General features: G+C 46.6%; 1 protein-coding gene across 1 annotated transcript; it reads left to right on the plus strand.

The window, feature by feature from the left end:
• The first annotated feature begins 8,615 nt into the window (after positions 1-8,615).
• On the plus strand, positions 8,616-11,404 carry ELFN1 (extracellular leucine rich repeat and fibronectin type III domain containing 1). The gene has a single exon (XM_063314833.1). It carries the CDS (start codon positions 8,745-8,747, stop codon positions 11,139-11,141), a length of 2,397 nt encoding a protein of 798 aa, XP_063170903.1. The 5' UTR covers positions 8,616-8,744; the 3' UTR covers positions 11,142-11,404.
• The last annotated feature ends 10,855 nt before the right edge of the window (positions 11,405-22,259 follow it).

Below are 22,259 nucleotides of genomic sequence, written 5' to 3' on the forward strand. Positions count from 1 at the left end.
TGGCCGGGCGCCTTTTCCTACTTCCCAGAAAGATTCCTCGTATCCTAGCAACAGTTTGTCCTGCCCTTCCGAATAGGGTGGCATATAAATATTAAATTTATATGCCACCCAGCTCCCAGCGACTTTGATGTACAGCAAGCAGGGGGCGTTCCTGTGTACAGAAGCAAGAAGTCTCCAAATACCAGACATTCTAGACAAACCATAAATAGGAATAAGCTTCTGACCCATATGAGTTTTCTTCTAGCTAACCTTTGTTGGAAAGGCACCGATCCCCTGACAGATTCCAGCTGAAGTCTTCCTCCATTTACATGCACACGTACTCAGTTAATACAAGACAAAGGTAACTTTAATCTGATCTTTGATGGAAAGAAAAACTATTACTAGACTAGACATAGTGTTTGAACTGTCTGGATACAGAATGTAGGGTGTAGGTATTTAATGCTTGTTGTCGTGTACAAAATGCAAGCTCCTGTTTCGTCTTTTCCAGTCTGAATGATTGAGGACACATCTAGACTGCTCAGACTTCCTTGGAGCAGGGAGGACACTGCCATAAAAATGGTCCTGGGAAATGGAGTTGCTAAGGGTCCTTAGGAGCCCTGAGAACTCAAATTCCCAGGGTGGAATGCAGAAGCTGCAACATTTGATAAGAAAAGAGGAAACTTCAGTCTGAGCCAAGGCCTGAACGTAGAAGAGTCTGGGCTCGACTCACATTCTGAACTGCAGAATTTATTTCCCGAACTCCCCCAAGTATAAATTCCTAGATTCCACAGAACTTCTCCCCCTTGCCCAAAACATAAAACGGTGCAGTATAAAATATAAAATATGGAAGGCGAGAAGGAAATGTTGTCAGGGCAAAGGCTGGCGAAAGAGAAACTACTGGGGAAAGAGGAACGAAGGTGACAATAAATTCTACTCCAGAGATTATAGCAACTAGCTAGAGAACAGGCCAGGACTGCAGAAGATGGCTGGCCAAGAGACAGACACAAACAAGGGGAGAAATGTAGGGAAAAACCCGCTGTCCACTACACAGATGCTTTGATTGTGATATCCCACAAAAAAGGGTGGGTACAGATTAACAGCTTCTGCTCCCCCACACCAAGCATGGCTGCAGCCCCATCTGCTGGGGAGGTCAAAATAACAAGTGCTTGATTTTGGAGGTGCATCAATCAACAATGGCCACTCACAGAGCCAAGAAACTTTCACAGCCGGTGGCCGCTCAGAGGCCTGAAGGCAGCAAGTCAACAATTGTGCTCCATTTCCTAGTCAGCAGGGGGGGGGGGGGTCGGCATCTTTAAAAGATGCCCTTCTTTGATTTACCCACAATGCTGTGCTTTCAGAAAGAAACCCAACAGATTTAGAAAGGGAATGGGGGAGAGGGGACGTTCATCAAATGTTGGTGTCAGCGTTCCAGGTGAGGGGCTTTTCCTAAAGTCTTCTATGGCCAGGCTGCAGAGGGATGTGTCCACCTTCTTGGGCTCCATGGGGTCACACAAATTCCAGATAACCTCACAGGACATTGTCCCAGTCATTGTAAGCAGTCTGTCCCAGAGATATCAAGCTCCAAGCACATGTGAGCTATTTTATCGTCAAAATATTTTGCAAAGAAGTCACTGTGGCCTCTAGGCAGATCTTCCTGTCCGCCAGTCCCCCAAAGGATTGGGCATATGATTGGGCATGAGATGGTGAAATGAGGAAGTACATAGATCTTTCTGGCTGGCCTGTCAAGAGCTCATAGTTTCAGCTCAATGGGCCAACTGAGGTCAAATATTGAAGCTATAGCTGTAACATTTTAGGTCCTTCCAGGATGGTAAATCATTCTCATTCTCATTCTCACCTTCATCATCCTCATCATCCCACAAGGGAGCTGGGGAGCTGTCGAAAAAAAAAAACCCTAACGTAACCCAAAATTTCAGGTGGCAAAACTGTTTGAGCCTCAATGGAGGAAGATGAACGATGCACCTTTCCTGCAACACAAAGCCATTTTGCTGACCGAGAACAAATATCCCATACTTGCCAATACGGCACATGTTAGAGATTAAAGTATTCTAAATATAACATGCTGTCTCACACAGAAGGCTGTAGGACCAATTCCCTGCCTACAGGATTTGCATGGCTGAGAAGGCAGGGGAGACGGTCTTAATCAAACAGGCTTATTCTGGTGGGTTTGACTCCGCTAAAGTAGCCACGGAAATGTACGTTTTTCACTGGGCAAAGCGGGGGTGCCATGAACTCTGTGGGACATAATAATGTGAAGGGTTGTTCATTTGTTTTCATTAGCTTTCACTGACATTGGACCTGAGTCAGTTTTCTTTTCTGTCTTCATCTCATCTACTTCTTGGCTCTGTTTCTGGGGTGTGGCGCTTTGCCCCCCCCCCCCACAAAAGCTCACTTTGAACTCACTTTTAGTATGCATTTGCAATCTGTGCCTTTGAAATGCAACAGTTATTGGGGAGGAAAACCCTCCGTGCAGGGGCCATCCATGGGAGGGCCAAGCAAGTCAACTGTGCCCACGTGATCCAAGTTCTGCCCCCATTTTCATGTCTTGCAGCTGCCCGCTGGACATTTTTGACTCCCCCTGGGGACACCCCTGCCCCATTGGATGCAATTTTGCAGTTCCTTGACTTTGGAAAATGAAAGGATGAGCAGCCCTTCCTAGAGACGGGGAGGGCTTTCTTAAGAGCAAGCCGCTTCAGCTTCTCACTCCCTGGAGGGGAGACCATGTCTGTGATGCTCCAACAATAGCAGGACACCTAATCCAGCTTTTCTTGACATTGGCCTATTTTGAGCAGGAGATTAAACGTGATTATCTGCATCACCTGAAATGTTGGTTCCTCCCAGCAATTAGCTCCTTTCCTTGCCAGTGGCAGATCAAGGGAATCTTCTTGTTTTCCCCACCCTGGAAAAGCCTTGCTGAAATTTTGTTCTGGGGTGGCCAGAAGACCACCTGTCTTTGGTGTAATATGGCCCCGGCCTTCTGGGTTCCTTATGTGTCACTCAGGATGATCTTTTTTAAAAAGGCTAGAAGAAGGAAAAGAGAGCCAGTTTGGTGTAGTGGTTAAGGCACCAGGCTAGAGACCGAGAGTTCTAGTCCCACCTTGGGCATGAAGCCAGCTGGGTGACCCTGGGCCAGTCACTCCCTCTCGGCCCTCGGAAGGAGGCAATGGCAAGCCACTTCTGAAAAACCTTGCCAAGAAAACTGCAGGGACTTGTCCAGGCAGTCTCCAAGAATCAGACATGATTGAACGGATTAAAAAAAAAAAGATGAAGGAAAGGTTGCAATGTTGTGGGGCAAACTCTGAATCTTCTGTACAGGCGTTGTCATCATCATCATCAAACCTGTATACCACCTGATTCCCAATAACTCTGGGTTGCACGCAAGCCAAGATTTCATCAAAACAAGGAAGCGTGTGTGGTGCCACCACAGGACGAGCTCCCCACTTAACACCCCCTGCAATGCCTGTCCAAAAGGGACAGAGTTTGTGCTGGAGCATCGTGGCACATTTCATGGTTTGCTCCCCCTCTCAGAGGCTCATGCCCCCAGGTTAAAGGGATCCAAGCAAAACACAATGGATCAGCAAACTGTTAACCTTTATCTCACCTCCCCCTTTACCTGGCACAATCCCTTCTTTTTGAAGATGGTCTATTACCAGCCTAGTTTTATTCTGCTGCGTTTGTCGGGGTGAAGAACTGGAATTGCTAAAGATGCCCGTATTCATGGTTTCTCTCTCGTCCTGTCTTGGCCACTTGGAACGAGGTGTCATCATCAGGAATGGAGGCAACCTTGCACCACCTGGCTAGCAAAATCCCTTCCTGGGGCAGGGCTGTCTCAGGCTCTGTGTCCAGGAGGTAGTACAATTTCTCCAGCAAGCTCAGATCCTCCTCCTCACTGGAACGCAGAAGCTCCAATGAGCTTCGCCAGAACAGCTTTGCACAGGAAGAAACGCCACAGTCGCATTTTGGCAGGAAGTAAGAGCTCTTGCAAGAATCCCCAGGCTAACACCTCCCATGGCACTGCAACAGGTCCTCAGCAAAGGGTGACACTGATAGAAGTGGGAAGGTGGACAAGAGTCAATGAGGATTTTGTTGAAGCTCTGATACCCCGGTTCCTTTGACAATACCAGGGGAATACACACAACGTGAGCACAGGTGCTGTCATCCAGACCATTCGAGCCCTGTGTGTAGTTCTTCCTGGAAGACCATTTGATGTTTTTCTCACTCATGTGCAGGGAACAATGCCAGCTCCTCTTTGACCACCAAATGGACAAGAGTTGGCCTGAGCAAGTGGTCACACTAACCCAGCTGTGGTGCTTCCTTCCCCCACCGTTGAAATCGAAAGCACCATTCATCCTGACGCCTACTGAGATTTTCTTTGAGTGTGTCTAAGGTCAGATTGACCTCTCTTTGCTGAAGCCCACTCTTGCTGGTTGCACAGTGAGTTAATATCCAGTCTTTTCCAGAATGGAAGGAGGCATTCCGTCAGCAGTGGTTCATACAGAGAGGCAACAGAAAGCTCCCTCTGAGAGTTTCTCTTTTCACTGCCCCTTCGATGGGAGGAGTGAGCCAATTATACCTCCTCTGGCTGCTGAATAATGCATCTGCTGAGCAGGTTAGAAGAATGAAGAGCGGAGAATCATCAAGAGAGACAGCAAGCCACCTCTCTTGGAGATCTATGGCTGTATACGCCAGCCATTCCTTGTGGCATCGTCTTCTGGCTGACAAGTCTGGAAAGTGCTGAGCTGGATTTCAGAAAGGATGACCCGAATCAGGGTAAAAGGGGGACAGGGTTGAAATTTTTCGTATTTGGATTAGAGGGGCCAATTATTTTTAGTACTGTAGGAAAATACTGACCCATCACAGTTCCCTAGAAGCTGGTTGTGGGTCTCCATCTCTGGAGGATTTGAAGGGAATGCTGGACAGCTGCCTTTCATGGATGGTTTGTGGAGTCCTTGGTGCTGTCTGAGCTTGGTTGTTTGCTTGCAGACATTTCCTGCACATGACAGAGGGTTGGGCTAGATGATCCTGGGGATCCTTTCCCATTCCCCACTTCTGTGATGCTAGGACAAAGCCCTACCGTATTGACTTTGGTTTTCGTCTCCAGCAGACACTGATAGGATTAGTACTGTAAGCCTTCCCTTGCATTCAGATGAGATGGATTTCAAAAACACTGTGTTCAGAAAGAAAGAAAGAAAGAAAGAAACCATTGAAAACGGATTCCCATTTCAAATAGTACAAGGTTAGAGTTAGGCTCCATCTGCCACTCTGAAAATTAATAGCAATCATTAAATAGGAGTCATACAGAGGAAGAGCTGGCAAAAAGGCCCACCGTTAAAAAAAAATTCCACAGAAGAGCAGCAATTGCACGTATATATATACATATATATATATATATATATATATATATATATATATAAACAAACAAACAAACAAACAAACAAAGTGTTTAGACATACAAGTCATTTATTACTGCAGGGTTCTTCTCCCTAGGTTTTAAATCTCATTACAATTTGTCCAAAACAGATGTTACCCTTTTAGCATTAGATTATTAGTGATCAATCTTGGTTCCTCTAGAGAGATCTGTTGTCAGGAATTTTGTAGAAGGGGGCATCACTTTATCATTGGTGTAGATTTGGATGAGCAACATCTAAAACTGGAGATTTCCTCCTGCTTTAGACTAATTCAGATAAAAACAAGGTGTCCTTTCTTGTTGGCCTGCTACAACATGGGACAAAACTTTATATAAACAACTGTATATGAACAGGGAGCTAACCTCATACTCACCAACACTGATGATGCTCTCTAGTCGGGCAACGAAACATCTGCCAGCCAACCGCCAAGCTCAGAGAGCACCAAGGACTCCACAGTTCAACCCTGAGCTCCAGAGATCCTCTTCCATTGGTATCAAAACTTCTACTTTTTTCTTAATAGAACTCATGGTGCAGGAATTAAACCTGGCATTAAAAAGCAAAAGTGGAGATTGAAGGAAAGAAGCAGTTGGGAAAGGGGAATCAATTGACTGTTTCATCCCAAATGTAAGATCATTTTTAATACATAAGAAGACCAAATTTGGATCCAGAGCGTAGAACCCAACTCCAATGATCGGTGGAACTGCAGCTAGAGTTGGCCTGGGCCAATTCTCATGTTTACGAGAGAGGTTAACAGTTAGCATCAAGGTGCCCATGCCAAATTAGCAAGAGACCAGTCAGAATGTCCTAACTCTTCCTTCTGTTGGCTTCCAATGGGCAAAGTAAAGGGAAAATAGTTTAAAGGTGGAGTCCAAGATCTGAATTTCCAGGGAGTCCAAGAAGGCTGGAGAATTAAATTATTTTGCAGGGAGAAGCTATTCAAAACTGGAGTTCTGGACTAAGAAAGATCAAGGCCAATGTTTCTAGGACTATAAGCAGAGACCTGCTGAGTCCACCCAAGGCCCCTGAAGCTCAGCATCTTGTTTATTATTATTTTTTTCCATTCAGTTGTGTCCAATTCTCAGAGGCTGCCAGGACAAGTCCCTGCAGTTTTCTTGGCAAGGATTTTCAGAAGTAGTTTGCCATTGCTTCCTTCCTAGGGCTGAGAGAGAGGGACAGGCCCAAGGTCATCCTGCTGGCTTCGTGCCCAAGGTGGGACTAGAACTCACAGTCTCCCGGTTTCTAGCCTGGTTGCCTTCACCACAACACTTAACAGGCTCACATTTTGTTTATACAAGGGACCAAATAGAAGAGTCCATGAGGGCAAGAACCTTTAGCAACAAAGTCCTATCAATTCACCACACCTGCTCCATGGGTGGGAGGGATAAACTGGGGTTTAGGAGCAGAAGAGGAAAGGAATTGTGGAGCAAGGGCTGATGAGGTCAAGATGGCTGCAGGCGTCTCTATTCCCTCCTTATGGCTGATTTTGAATATCCCTTTTGTAGAGATATTGATATGGCTCTCCCACTTATGCCAGGAGCATTATGTTGGACCTGAGATCCAGATTTGATAGATAAATAAATAAATAAAATGGTCCAGATCTTTAAGAAAGCAAAACCAGGACCAAGCACACCAATCAAGGAGGCCTCGTGTAAAAGAAGCAAGACTTCTTAACTTGCGAAGGGTCATTCAGCCTCCGTGGTCTTCATCCACATCCCCCGTTGGCTGTGGTCTTGTTAGATCTTTATGAGCTAAGTGGCACAAAATGGCCAAGGCCAATCTAGAGCAGAACAGGAACCCTACTGCAGATCAGTGAAACCACAAGAGGGAGTTAGCCAACTTCCTGCAGTGCATAAAGGAAGTGCTATTTCTTTGCCATTTCCTTCTTAGGGCAGAAGATGAAGTAAGGGCTGGACCTAGCATGTCCACATGTTCACCACCACCAGTCATGGCACCAGGGATGGGTATTGTTGGATGCTGGCCAAGGAGTAGAGTCCAACTGGTGGTCCACTGCCAGCCCTCGAGTCTCCTAGCTGTAGCTGACTCTGCCAGGAACTGTTCACCTGCCCCCACCACCTTCTTTTCCATCTTTCCTTGAACTTGTACGAAGTGCAACTCGGAGAGGCAGAGCCATTGCCTGAAGACCTCTTACACGATTGTAAAACATAAAAGGAAGAACAGTTTGGTGCATAATGCAAAATCCAGCTTAGTGTGCGGTTTCAGGCCAGAACGGAGGGCTTCTCTATTATTCAGCTCTGCAGTCCTTCTAACCAAGTTTGCCACACAAATATTTAGAAACCAAGCTTGAAATATATGTATAAAAGTGGGGAAGGATGGCAGGAGAAGAAGAACATTAACGGGGATCTGCCTTAAAGCATCTTTACCACCCCTGACATACACAAAATGGACATTCAGCCATTTAGTAGAGACTTCATCATTAATATATGTTTGCTATGCCATTTTAGAGATGTCTCCTCTGATTATTTCACACACAATGAACAGTCCCCATTTTTGTTAACAATTGGTGTTTGCAAGCGGAATGGAAAGTGAAAAAGCCCCCATTCTTTGCAAGATAAAACATTAATCATACATAAGAGACCGCCGCTGTTTCATCCTTGCCTTCTTTTGTAACTGGTGGCTTCTAGATTTATTGATAAACTGACAGAGGCGAGAAGAAAAGGGAACCTTGGAGAAGATGAGAAGGTTGGGGATGATGGCAGTGGTGGCAGTTAGAGAGGGAAGGCTGAAGTCAACCACTAGAAGGAAAGATCACACCAGCCCTGTTTTCCTACCTGGACAGAGTACATTAAATGCTGATGTTGTCTCTCTCTGCTTGTTTGTTGGCAGGCCAACCCTGTGATTCAGCATCATTGGAGGGACAGAGACCTGGAGAGGAGGGATGGAGAAGGAACCCAGCACTCAAATGAAGACCAGTGACAAAAAGAAAGGCAGAAGAGGCAATGCTGAGAGGGGGGGCAAAGTTCATGCCTGAACCAGGGGCCTCTTCCTTCCAGATCCCTCCATGTTCTGAGTGACTTCAAAACTCTCCCCAAAAGCTTATAGGATGGTGAGACAGTCAACTCCCCAGCAGCAGAACCTTTGACTGAAGCTGTTGCTGGTGGCACGTGGGAAGCCTTGATACTGGGCAACAAGCTTCTTCTGTTCCTCCCCCCCCCCCCCCAGATGCTTCTTCATGGTTCAGCACCATGAAGAGGGAGGGAAGAATGACAAAGCTGCTGAAGGAACTCTAGTCAAGGCGGGGTTGTGCCGTGACCAAGCTGCCTCTTGCCCTCTTCTGGCAGATCAGGGGGTAAGACCCCCCTCTCGGTGTGGCCCTTCTCAATGGCAGGCCATCGGTGGGCCATGACATCAGCACTGTGCACCTACGTGGCGGCTGTGTCTCTCCTCTACGTGAGCGAGGTACAAGCCGACTGCTGGCTGATCGAAGGAGAAAAGGGCTTTGTGTGGCTGGCCATCTGTAGCCAGAACCAGCCCCCCTATGAGTCCATTCCTCAGCAGATCAACAGCACCATCCTGGACTTGAGGCTGAACGACAACAAGATCAAGAACGTCCAATTCTCTTCCCTCAGCCGCTTCAGTAACCTCACATACCTCAACTTGACCAAGAACGAGATCTCGTACATCGAGGACGGTGCCTTCTCAGGACAGTACAATCTGCAGGTGCTGCAGCTCGGCTATAACCGCCTGAGGAATCTGACGGAGGGGATCCTCCGGGGCCTAGGGAAGCTGGAGTACCTCTACCTCCAGGCAAACCTCATTGAGACTGTCACCCCCAATGCCTTCGGGGAGTGCCCCAACATAATGAACATTGACTTGTCCATGAACAGGATTCAACGGCTGGACAGCAACACCTTCAGGGGCCTGAGTAAACTCTCTGTCTGTGAACTCTACAGCAACCCTTTCTACTGCTCTTGTGAGCTCCTGGGCTTCCTTCAGTGGCTTGAGGGCTTCACCAACATGACACGTACCTACGACCGCATGCAGTGTGACTCTCCACCCGACTACTCCGGGTACTACCTTCTGGGCCAAGGACGGAGTGGATATCGCAATGCTCTGGGCATGCTGTCTTCTCTCTGCACTGGCGGCCCCTACACCATGCCACCTTATTTGACCCCACCCAAAAGTCCAATGACCACAGCTCCTCCGGAGAGCCCCTGTCCAGAGGAAGAATGTTTCTCCGGAGATGGCACCACAGCCCAGATCTCTCTGCACACCCCAGTGATTGACCCAGGTTTGTATCCCACCATGAAAGTGAAGCATGTGACCCAAAACTCGGCTGTATTAAGTGTGCAGATCCCTGTGCCCTACAGCAAGATGTACACCCTGGCACAGTTTGAGAATGGCCGATACAATATCCTCGCTAAGCTGTTGAAAAAGAGAGAAGATATTGAGCTAACGGATCTAGGCCCAAATGAAAATTATACCTATTGTGTGACATCCTCCAATCGAATCTCAAGGTACAACTACACTTGCCTCACCATCAATCTCAACAAACAGAACCCGGAAGAGCCGACACCCAGGCCTTCAACTGCCACCCACTACATCATGACAATCTTGGGTTGCCTGTTTGGCATGGTGATCGTCCTAGGAGTAGTGTACTACTGCCTCCGGAAGAGGCGTCACCAGGAAGAAAAGCACAAAAAAGCTGCTGTGAACATGAAGAAGACCATCATTGAATTAAAGTACGGGCCAGAGATGGAAACCACCAGCATCTCCCAACTCTCCCAAGGTCAGATGCTGGGTGGCGAGACCATGACCCGTATCCCCTACCTCCCCTCTGTGGGAGAAGTGGAGCAGTACAAGCTGATTGACAGCAGCGAGACCCCCAAGGCTACGAAGGGCAATTATATGGAAGTGCGAATGGGGGAACAGCCCGAGAGGAGAGACTTGGAACTCCCCAGGCCCCCGGATAGCCAGAGCTCCGTCGCAGAAATTTCCACCATCACAAAAGAGGTGGACAAGGTGAACCAAATCATCAACAACTGCATTGATGCCTTGAAATCAGAATCCACTTCCTTTCAAGGGGTAAAATCGGGAGCGGTGTCCACTGCTGAGCCTCAGCTGGTGCTGCTCTCCGAACAGATCCCCAGCAAGCATAGCTTTCTTGCGCCGGTCTACAAGGAAAGCTACGGCCACCCCCTCCAGAGGCACCACAGCGTCGAGGCCCCTCCAAAACGTCCCAGCACTTCTTCTAGCGGCTCTGTGAGGAGCCCCAGGTCCTTCCGCTCCGAGGGCTCCGGCCACAAATCAGAAGCCAAATACATCGAGAAGACTTCTCCAACCGCCGACACCATCCTCACTGTGACGCCGGCAGCCGCCATCTTGCGAGCCGAGGCCGAGAAGATCAGGCAGTACAGCGAGCACCGGCACTCGTATCCAGGGTCCCATCAGGGGGAGCAGCACGATGGCATGGGTGGGCGCAAGCCCTCCATCTTGGAACCTTTGACCAGGCCCCGCCCCAGAGACTTGGCCTACTCTCAGCTCTCCCCTCAGTATCACAACTTGAGCTACACTTCCAGCCCGGAGTACACGTGCAAACCTTCCCGGAGCATCTGGGAGCGTTTCAAGCTGAACCACAAGCGGCACAAAGAGGAGGAGGAGGAGGAGTACATGGCTGCCGGCCACGCCCTGCGCAAAAAGGTCCAGTTTGCCAAAGACGAAGATCTCCACGACATCTTAGATTATTGGAAGGGGGTTTCTGCCCAGCACAAGTCCTGAGTCCTCGACCGGCTCGTGACTTAACCACGGACCAAAAGAATCAAAAACCAATCAGCAGCAGCTATTGTTTTTAATCCAGACTTATCTTTAAAAGAAAAAGGGAAAAAAGAAAAGAACTCAGAAGAATCTATAATTATTCTATAGAAGGTTTAGGAGAGAAAGAGTGGTGTGGAAATATTGTCTCGCTGATGTGGGATTTGAAAAGGAGAGGGGGGCGAGGAAGTGAGAGGCACGAGAGAAAAAATGCTTAAACACTAAGTAAACTGTGGGGTGGGGAAGAAAACCAAATTTCTTTTCTTTAAAAATACACACACACACACACACAAAATTGAATTTTAAAAAAAGAAAGAAATGCAAGAAGTTTAAGAGAGCCAGACAGAAAATGAAAGGAGTGTGGCGTAACCACAACTGCATCGCATGACTCCTTATTCTGTGATTCTTGTGGACTCTGTACAGCTTTGTCTTCATCCTTTCAGTAACCAAAATGTAAAACAACTGAACAAAAAGATAAATTAGAAAAGTTAGCAGAAGGATCTTTTTTGTTGTTGTTAAAAAAAAAAAAAGAAAAAAGAAAAAGTTAACCCTTTGGGCCTTTTGCAAATGGAGTCTTCCAGTTTAGACTATTACTCGCCTGAAGTCCCATTTGTGCAAATTTTTTTAAAAAATTATTTTTTGGTGAAAGGGTCTGTCGCAATGTTGCATTGTAAAACTGTCCTATTGTACAGAGAGAAAAGAAATTCTATATTTGCTGTATAATGAGAGAGAGAGAGAGAGAGACAGAGAAGAAAAAGAAAAAAAAATTACATCTACTAAAAGAAATATATCTATATATTCACCTGTTTGTACCAGGTTTTAATCATGGATTTTAGAAAAAAGAAAAAAAAAGTCCTCTATCACTGGGTTTGGTCTCATGTTTTTTTCATTGTTCAGGGTGGAGGAGATGTGGGTGGGAGCCTCTTGCTTTCTCTGTTGCAAGTTGAGTCCCAATTCATTACATGCATCAGAAGAAGTCATGTTACGTAACAGAAAAAAAATGAAACCCAACAGACACACCTTCTCATTGTTCAGGGAAGTCCTGAAAATTGGGGAAAGACGAAGAGTGGGAAGGTTTGTTACTGCTGCACACCAGCTCCCTCCTGTGCAATTGTCCTAAGATCCTGCCCTTGTGCACCAAAAGCACAGCCTGTGCTTCCTCTCTCAGCTGTGAGTTCACTACGGTTCTGCTCCATTTTGTAGAGAGTAAGGGCTGGCCCATGGACAAGGGCTGGCAACCAAATCAAATCCAGCCTTAGGGTCAGAAGCATCCATTACCAAGGGCCATCCACTGCCACAGGACCAAGAAGGGACACACCCTTGAGAAAGATGGAGGTTTCGTTGACCACAAGGAAAGTGGGGGAGCGCTTCCATAACCATCATCCAACCGTCTCCATCAAAGGACCACAAGCACAGCAACCATTTGTCCAGCCTTCAGAGTTCCAGAACTGCAACATTCCTGATTCCACAATGGCCCAAAATCCCTTCAAAAGCTGGTTAGGAGACGCCCTGTCACATTTCTAGTAGGATCGGCTAAAATACAAATATATCCTATAAATTAAAAGGGATACCATCTGGCCTTCTGTCTATCAGCTTATCCACTTTATCTATTAAGGAATAAAAATCTGCATGGTGCAGGCCTTCTGGATGTGGGATTGTACCACTTCAGAATGCAAGTGACAGAGATGTGTTTGGAAAAAGGAGAACCAGGCAGCAGTATGACCTCGTGACAGCTAAACTACATCTTCCCTTGACATGTGGTCTCTCTTCTGGAACAAAGGCTGCACCATGTGGGGGGGCATTCAGACTCACAGCCCATGATTTTCTTTTGAAGCGCTCCAATTCAAAACAAGCCATGGGACTGGCTTTTTGAGTGTGTGAAGCACGTCTTCTGACCTACCTACCTTTAAAATGCGGCATGCTAAAAGTTTCCATTCATCCAAGGCAGCCCCTTCTTGCTTTAAAGAATAGGGAGAGCTGTCTTTCCTCCTTTCATTTTTCCCTCTTCTTAACATAATCTTAGCTGTTTTTCCCTTCATGGAACTGAAGATAGTCTGTGTGGAATTAACCTTAAAAAAAACAACAACCCTAGAGAGCCTTTGGAATAGCAAGGAGGCTAAGGGAAAATTCTGCTGGTGTCCTCCAGAAATAAAGCTTCATAAACCTGGGCCTTGTGGCTGAAAGTCCACTGCACCCCACAGTCCACAGTCTGCTCAACATTCCTTCCCAGAGAGTTTTGATGCTACCTTCTTCTGCATTTAAGCCTGAAGCATATCCCTGAATGCCTTCAGAGGAGGCACTCAAAATGATTCCCAGCCAGTGAGGGGCAATGCATGAGGGAGACTTTCAGTTAGTGAATTCACTAGGTTTGAGCCATACCCATTTGCCAACCCAGATGGGTCCACCACTGGACTTCTTCTGAAGTCCAACCATATCTCAGCTACAATTCCCAGCAGTCACATTTTTCTTAGGGGCTACTAACTAGGCAGGATTTCAGTCCTCTGACCAACAAAACTGTTTTCACCCACTGAAAATAACATGGGGGGGTTGACAAATTCACAGTTTGGGTGCCACGGTGCTCCGAAAGTAGACTAGCTCCTCTCTCTGGCTTTCAAGGATGCCCTGTGGATCCCTCTTCCCTCCCGGACCAGGGATTCTAACTTGCTTGATGACAGCCGGTGGATGAGCCCAAGAGCTGCTGTTTTCATTCCTAACATCTTCCCTAAAGTGCCATCCCGCTTGGGCAGTTGGTCTCAGGGGCACTTCCAAAGAGGGAGGAGGTTGCCAGTGGACACAGCTGGGGTGCCCTTGGGCCAGTCACTCCTTCTGCCCTTGCCCAAGGAGCGACCCAGGGACCTTCAACCGTTCTGAAAGCTGAGAGCTAAGCTTCGTAGCTGAAGCTGGTAACAGAATGCGCGCACTGCTGCTTACCCCATGGCAGTGCTGTTGCCAAGTAATCCAGGGCATCCCCACCACCCTATGAATTTTTCCAGCTGTCTCTTCACTTGCTTGTTCTCTGGCTTCTGCTCTTTGGCAAGGCAGACCCAGTGGGCACCAAGGTTCCCTAGCAGCTGCACGCCTCAGCTCTCATTTTCAGATTTCCAAGTGGTTTTGACTAGCGTTCCTGCAAAATGATGACATCTGCTCAGAAGGGAAGCCGAGCCCCAGAGGAGACTGCAAGAAGAGGGAGGGGGTGCATGCACAAATTCACCTCCCCCTCTTGGTTGCTGGGATAGATAAGGAGCCATTAATGGGGCATTTTCATTAGCAGCAGGTTGTTTCCTTTGGAGAACATCTTCCTTCCTCTTCCTCTTCATGGTGCCCAGGAACGGATCCCTGGCACACAGTGCTCCTAATGACCTAGAATGGGCAAATAGCAAGAACTCCCACCCTGGGCCCCCAACCAGCATCACTGGGGAGTGACCACTACATGTTTGTCCTGCCATCACCAACCTGGTCCAGAGAACACTCCAAAGCCCCTTCTCAGACGTTTCTCCCCCACCCCTTAATGCACTTGGCTACGCTTCCTCCTTTGGTGGATCACGAGGTCCATCAAGGGTAGCAGAATCCATTGGAGATGGAGGAAGGAAGGTGAATGATGAATCAAGATGGATTATGCCTTGGGAGCAGGTGAGTCGCAAAGCAGACGGACTTAGCATTTCCAGTTAAAAGGATCTTCGGGCATAAGCCGTGTTTCTCCCTCTCCAAGATCAGAATTCTGCTGCTGAGAATGGGCCATTTATGTTCATCCTTTGCACACCGTGTCTGGGCTCACTTCAATAGCACACTTCCTTCATTGCCCTTGACATCATCAGGGAAAGCTGCGAAAAGGACGGTATAGACTGGTGCACACAACCGTCTAAACCTTGTATCGTATGTGCCATATCCACATGACATGCAGTCCCCAAACAAATGGATTATAAGATAGTTGCCCACAATAGCCCTGGTTCACACAGCCTTCTAAGAGAAGTGCCTGGGTTTCCTACCATGCTTGAACCACAGACCACTCCATTCCATTTTAGCTTAATCCAGCCTACATGTCTGGAATCTGGGGCCACCGTTATATCCACAGGGTGCTTTCCACACTTATTTTTTAAATGGGTGCAACTCCTAGCATATATGTACAATGCAGGATTAACTGGCTCAGCTTGAAAGAGAAGGCATCCGAGTTCAAATCTCACCAGCATCACGTATTTCCTGGATGAATCAAGCAAATGGTATAAGTTGAATTCAGCCTGCTGCCAGTGCAGGAATAATGCTGAGGCTGGAAGTCTCATAAATACCAGGTATATGAAACAATTGTTTTAATTACTCTTATGTGGCTGAAATCTGCAACATCACCAGGGCTTAATCCAACTTTCCGTAGGCTGAAGCTGACCTCCTTACCAGCTGACAACCATGGTGCAGAAGTCTAATATATGGGGGAAGGGAGAGTGCTGCACAACTTTGCTTCGAAAGCTAAAACCTAAAAAACAGCCTTTGTTTAGTCTGCTGAATAAAGATGCCAGAAAAGTACCCAACCCTCTCATTACCGCAAGCAGAAATACAAGTGGAAGTTAAGCACATGCCCAGATGTTCACATCTGTGCTTCAGGGCAAGGAACCTGCTGACGGTACCATTGAAAACACAAAATGAGGCACAGTCTGCTTTGGGAATTAAACACAGGTCTACCAAAGAGTCAGTCTGAAGATCTTCTAGCAAGGAGACAAGGGGGTGAAAAGTGGCATTTGAAGGTGCTCAAAACAGCCCCTTAGACAAGCTGGTGGGGAAAACGTTCAGTTCAATTATTTGCAGACGGAGCTGGCAACAGGAAAATGGTAAACGGGGGGCTATTTCTGCCCTGCATGAAATAGACCAGCTTGATTCCCAGAGTGTCCCCAGGCAAAAGGCACTGGGCATTACACTCCCCAGGAGAAAAAGCCAAGTTATTTTGAGATTTTTGTTTTCTTTTTGCTTAGGAAAATGAATGTTAAGAAGTCGACATAGAGTGATATGATCGATGTACATAGAATTATATACACAGCTCACAGAGAAGGAAATCATGCGCTAATGTTATTAGGATAGATAGCAGCAGCTTCCAGCCTGATATGAGAAAGTATTTCCTTGACACACCCAGCCCTTACCTTCCTAGGAAATCCTGGCTAGAAGATACAGCAACGGCCAGAGGTCCGCATGAAATACACACATGCAGATCTGAAGATAGACTTGTCAACAGCTATTGGCTATTAAAGTTGTGACACAGAAACTTCCCAAGGATTGAGCATGATTTATACGCCCCCATCCTGTTGAGCTTCTGGAGGCCTCTCAGCAGCTGTGATGCAAAGCTGAAAGCAGATTAAATCTCATTGATCAGAAAGCCAGTTTACAACTTGTTGGGGTCAACTGGAACGGAAGCCTGATTACAAGTCTTCTGATGCGGGACTAAAGCATGGGGTAATTTCCAGCACCTGCAGGTAAGGCAAGGAGACCATTCACACTGGCCTGGGGCAAATGCCAACGTTTTATGGTCTTGGAGATTCACCCCAAACCCCACATGCTGCAAAAAGTCACCACCATTTGATTGTTGTCAGCTTTGGCCTTGAGAATTTAGGCATTGCGGCAATTGAGTTGAGGAATGTGATCTTCCCATGTGTTGGGATTCTATGGCACCAGTACTGGTGCAAAATCTGGTGAGCAGAGCCCTGGAGCTATCGCAGCTGAGGACAGGTTTTGAACATCATTTTTATGAATCAGATTGTTCTGATTCATCTAGAATGGTACTCCATTCTATATCATTCTACATAGAAGCTGTAGCAACCCAGAAAGATTCAAATGAATAATGTTGCTCTGACCAAGGCATTGTAAGAAGTAGGTAAGCAATTCATTTTTCTGTGGCCTTTTGCATGGCATGCTCCCTACTTGGTTGAGCGACTGTGATGGAGTTGCAGATATTTGACTCCTCAGGTGAATCAGGGTAAGGGTGAGACGTCCCCAGGCCATCTATCCCAAATCCTATAATCTCCTAAACCATAGCCTTCAGCTTCAGTGTCCAGAACTTAGTCTAAATCTGCACAATATAGAATTCATTTATGGAATCTGCAGCTACATTGGGTCCGCATATAGGAGTGGTCCATGTGCCCATCTGCTTTGGAAACCCTGCCTATTTTTAGCTTTGACCCTACCCACTGCTGCAGTGCAGATCCAACTGGTTTCAGTTGAGATGACATGGCCTTCAATAAGAAAGAAGGTTTTTTACTCACAGGATAGAGACTCAATCCTCCCCTTTCTTATAATACAAGGATGTAATATCCACAAAACAGTTGTATATACAGTAAGTTGAGAGCAGACCAAAGTGAGATATGACTTTGTGTAGAGGTCGGCTGACTTAGAGATTTCAGTTCCACAAGATGAAGCAGATGATGGTCACTAGTTAATCTTCTGTAAAAAGAAATTAGGTAAACTCAGGATGAACTGTCTGTTCAAAACTCTTAGCCATGGTGTTAGTTACCATCTTCGTACATGAAAGCACTGCTTTTTGGGTTGACCAGCACTCAGGAGAGTAGATTATTTCAGCAATAAAACACATTATTTTGACAATAAACTTATACACAGTGTAACCTAAAACAGCAGTCAATACCACTAATTAAAAATTAATTGATGGCAAAATAGAAAAGGCACGTTCAGGGGCAGTCTACTCTTTTGGACTGCTGACTATTAAAAAGAGAAGAAGGAACAAATTGGAATAAATGGGCAGTATTCTCAGGGAAGGAACTGAAGAAGCAGTGTTCCTCAACAAATCTGAGTTGAAATTTGTGCTTTTTCACCTGCTCATAATGTGGTGCAATTCAAGTCAGTGGAAAGTGATGCCTATTGGGGCAAAAAAAAAAAAAAAACAGCCTAACTTTACATATACCTTGATTGGCTTTGAACTTCTATAATTAACTAGGGAAAATCAACTGGGGGTCCTCATGGAGAACTTAATGAGGATGCTGACCCAGCATTTGAATGCTGGGTGAAAAGCCAGGGATCGTTAAGAAAGGGGATGAAATTAAAACTAGTAACAGGGTATTGTCCTTAGCTATGATATGTCTGCATATGGAATGCAGTTCTGGTCACCGCTGAGAAACATCATAGGGCTGGAAAAGCTGCCTACTGATTGGGGATTCAAACATCTTCCTTAGGAATGTTTGGAAAACATTATTTAGCTTGGAAAGAAGTAACTGACCGGAGATGTGATTGAGCTGCATAAAATCATTCATGGCATGGAGAAAGCGGAGGGGGAGATGTTCTTCTCCTTCTCACCCAACAGGAGGTCCAGGGGCCATTCAATTAAGCTGATTGGAAGGCAAGATGAAGCAGAGAAAATAAAGTGTTTCTTTATCCAGTGCGTAATTCACCCATGGAATTCATCAGCACGTTATGGAGATGGCCCCTAATTTGAGTGGCCTTAAAAGGCGATTAGATACCTTCAAGGGGGACAGATCTTGAGAAGTATTCATCTTGAAGGCTCAGGGTTAATTCTGGATCAGCAGAATGCCCCTAAACACCAGTTGCAAGGGAACATGAGCCAGACACAGCTACATCTCTGCCTCTGTTGCTTATGAGCATCCTAGAGACATCTGACCAGCTGCTGTAGGAAACAAAATATTGGACTAAGATCAGCCTTGGCCTGATCCTGTGTTATTATGTACTGATAGTCTTCACATCGCTTGGAGGCAAAAAGAGGTGAGTCACATTGCTTTGTTTTCAGTTTATTTGCCTCCCTGTAAAATATGTAGAACGGACCTTGGGGAAGGAAGGAGTGGACCATTAAGAACCACTGCAGAAGAGATGACCCAGTCCTGAGAAAGAGGGAAGCATGGGAAAGAACGTCAAAACCACCCCACCTTGATTGTGTTTGGTATAAGATGTGGAAGAGAGGTATTCTGTTGCAATCTCTACACTCCTCAACAAGAAAGAGCATTCCTCACTGGGGTGGCATTCCCAGGGCAACTAGAGGACCTCCTTCAGAAGCAGGACAGTCTGAAATGAAACTGAGATTTGGGCCAGGAAAGAGGAAGATGGAATCCAGGACAGGAAAACAAATCTCCAAGACAGCCATGTCAAAATTTGGTTCCATTGAGGTTCCTCAAATTTCTGTTGAGGGCTGCCTGCTCATCTGCTCCTTCAAAAAGTTGGATCAACAAGTGTGATTTCAAGTGGCGGTGCACCACAGCACATTATTTTTAGCCTCCAGCGGCAGCGCAGCAGTTTGGAAACCCAACTCTGAATCTATTTGCATTTCTGAGTGCTCATCAGCGGGCGGAACGACAAAGTAGGGAAAACAAGCTTCTCATTTCCACAGACATACTGTGACAGCAGCCTGATGTGTTATTCTCCTATTAAGCCAACACTTCAGAGTCCTCATGACGGAGTATTGCCATCTGTGGATTCAGGTTAAATCCTGCAGTGACCAGAAACATGCCCAAGAGTTGGGATGAGTGGATAACTGACAAAGCCCTTGGAAGTCCCCTCTTGTGGACCCCAGAGGGCCAAGACTTGCAACCCCAAAGGTCTCACAAGTTTGTGTTCAACACTCTTTCAAGCTGTCACGTTGTGGAGGTTGCCCAGGAACAGAGTGTCTCCCATCCTCAAGGTGAGAAGGATTATTTTCGGAAGCAGGGGGAAGGAAGGACAACCTTACAGAGCTGCCCTTTCAAAGCCTGACACTTTACCCTTTTCAGAAGAGCAAAACCATGAACAAGCAAGACAGCAGACAAGAGAAGAAAACAATTCAACAAGGGAATGTGGAGGAAAAATGAAAATGAAACCTTGCTAAGGATTTCCTTGTTAAGTAGCATTGCCAAACATCAAGATGTCAGGAGAGATGAGATCCCACCACATCAAGGCATCTCTTGTGCCTGTCAAGAACAGGCCCTGATCGGCTTCTGTTGCATCCAGTGGGTGAAGGGTAGAAAAATAGGGACATGAAAATAAAAATTGGCTATTGCAGCTGCAGAGAGAACCCAGTAATTAGAGGGGGGGTGTTTAGACAAAACCAGCAAACTAGGTCCTTTCTGGAAGGAGAAAGAAATGGAACCACATTTACTTAATGGAGTCTTTACAGATGGCCGGCCCTGCCATTAGGCAGAATTGGTGGTCACCTCCAGCAGCTGATGCGGGGTGTCGTGAAAGGGGGTAAATTGTGTGTTAGTTGATGTGCTATCATTATTGCATTTTCACTGCCCAGCAGGGGGAAGGTATTGTGGGATTTAATGCCCGACCTTGAAGTGTTCTGAACCTCGCTTTGGTGGTAAAGCAGCAGGTGAACGAAACTCTATTCTTCTGCCTTAGCCAGCAGTGAAATGTCTTGGGGGCAAAGCGTATGTTTATGGAAACGGTTAATGGAATTTTGAGCCTTAATGAAAGTAAAGGTTGGGGGAGCCAAGAGGAAATACTAGGACAGGACAGGGAAAACAGTACAAGTGGAACCCTGGACCCTATGATCTTCAGCTTTCTTAGCTTCCTGGCCATGAATTGCTCGCAGGAAGGGGCCAGATGGCATGACAGTCCTCGCTTAGCTGAGTTTGTCACGCAAGTTAAGAAATAAAACAGCCATCAAGCTGGAGAGCCCAAGAGATTACACACCAAGGATGGGCATGGTGTTAAGAGAGGAGATGAGCTGGGGGGGGGGGGGGAGGAATGGGAAACACTGGGGAATGCTCCAAATCCTTATAGCAATGCCACATTAAAAAGCAAAAAAAAATGAAGTCATGAGGGATGAGACAAGACCTGGGAGAGTGGAGGAGAGATCGAGGTGGGGGGGATGTTTTAATGATGTTCCCATTTTTCCCCCCAAGCCTTCACTTCTCTTGTGGGGTTAAAAGACAGTTTAGAGCAGTGTTTTTTCAAACTTGGCAACTTTAAGATGTGTGGACTTCGACTCCCAGAATTCCCCAGCCAGCAGCTGGTTTAGAGCAAGGCCTTCAAAGGGTCTTAGGCTGCAAGTAGCTCCCACCCTCTCTTCTGCACTCCCCGAGACCTTTTGAGAGTGCATGGCTGGCTCTCTCTCCCACTTTTTGTTGTTTATTCGTTTAGTCACTTCCGACTCTTCGTGACTTCATGGACCAGCCCACGCCAGAGCTTCCTGTCAGTCGTCAACACCCCCAGCTCCCCCAGGGACAAGTCCGTCACCTCTAGAATATCATCCATCCATCTTGCCCTTGGTCGGTCCCTCTTCCTTTTGCCCTCCACTCTCCCCAGCATCAGCATCTTCTCCAGGGTGTCCTGTCTTCTCATTATGTGGCCAAAGTACTTCAGTTTGGCCTTTAATATCATTCCCTCAAGTGAGCAGTCTGGCTTTATTTCCTGGAGGATGGACTGGTTGGCACTCTCAGAATTTTCCTCCAACACCACAGTTCCAAAGCATCTATCTTCCTTCTCTCAGCCTTCCTTATGGTCCAGCTCTCGCAGCCATATGTTACTACGGGGAGCACCATTGCTTTAACTATGCGGACCTTTGTTGTCAGTGTGATGTCTCTGCTCTTAACTATTTGATCGAGATTTGTCATTGCTCTTCTCCCAAGGATTAAGCGTCTTCTGATTTCCTGACTGCAGTCAGCATCTGCAGTAATCTTCGCACCTAGAAATACAAAGTCTTTCACTGCTTCTACATTTTCTCCCTCTATTTGCCAGTTATCAATCAAGCTGGTTGCCATAATCTTGGTTTTTTTGAGGTTTAGCTGCAAGCCAGCTTTTGCACTTTCTTCTTTCACCTTCATCATAAGGCTCCTCAGTTCCTCTTCGCTTTCAGCCATCAAAGTGGTATCATCTGCATATCTGAGATGGTTAATGTTTCTTCCAGCGATTTTAACCCCAGCCTTGGATTCCTCAAGCCCAGCATGTCGCATGATGTGTTCTGCGTACAAGTTGAATAGGTAGGATGAGAGTAGACAGCCCTGCCATACTCCTTTCCCAATCTTAAACCAGTCCGTTGTTCCGTGGTCTGTTCTTACTGTTGCTGCTTGGTCGTTATACAGATTCTTCAGGAGGCAGACAAGATGACTTGGTATCCCCATACCGCTAAGAACTTGCCACAATTTGTTATGGTCCACACAGTCAAAGGCT

Source organism: Candoia aspera, chromosome 14 (assembly GCF_035149785.1).
Source record: "Candoia aspera isolate rCanAsp1 chromosome 14, rCanAsp1.hap2, whole genome shotgun sequence".
In the NCBI taxonomy this organism is placed as follows: Eukaryota; Metazoa; Chordata; class Lepidosauria; order Squamata; family Boidae; genus Candoia; species Candoia aspera.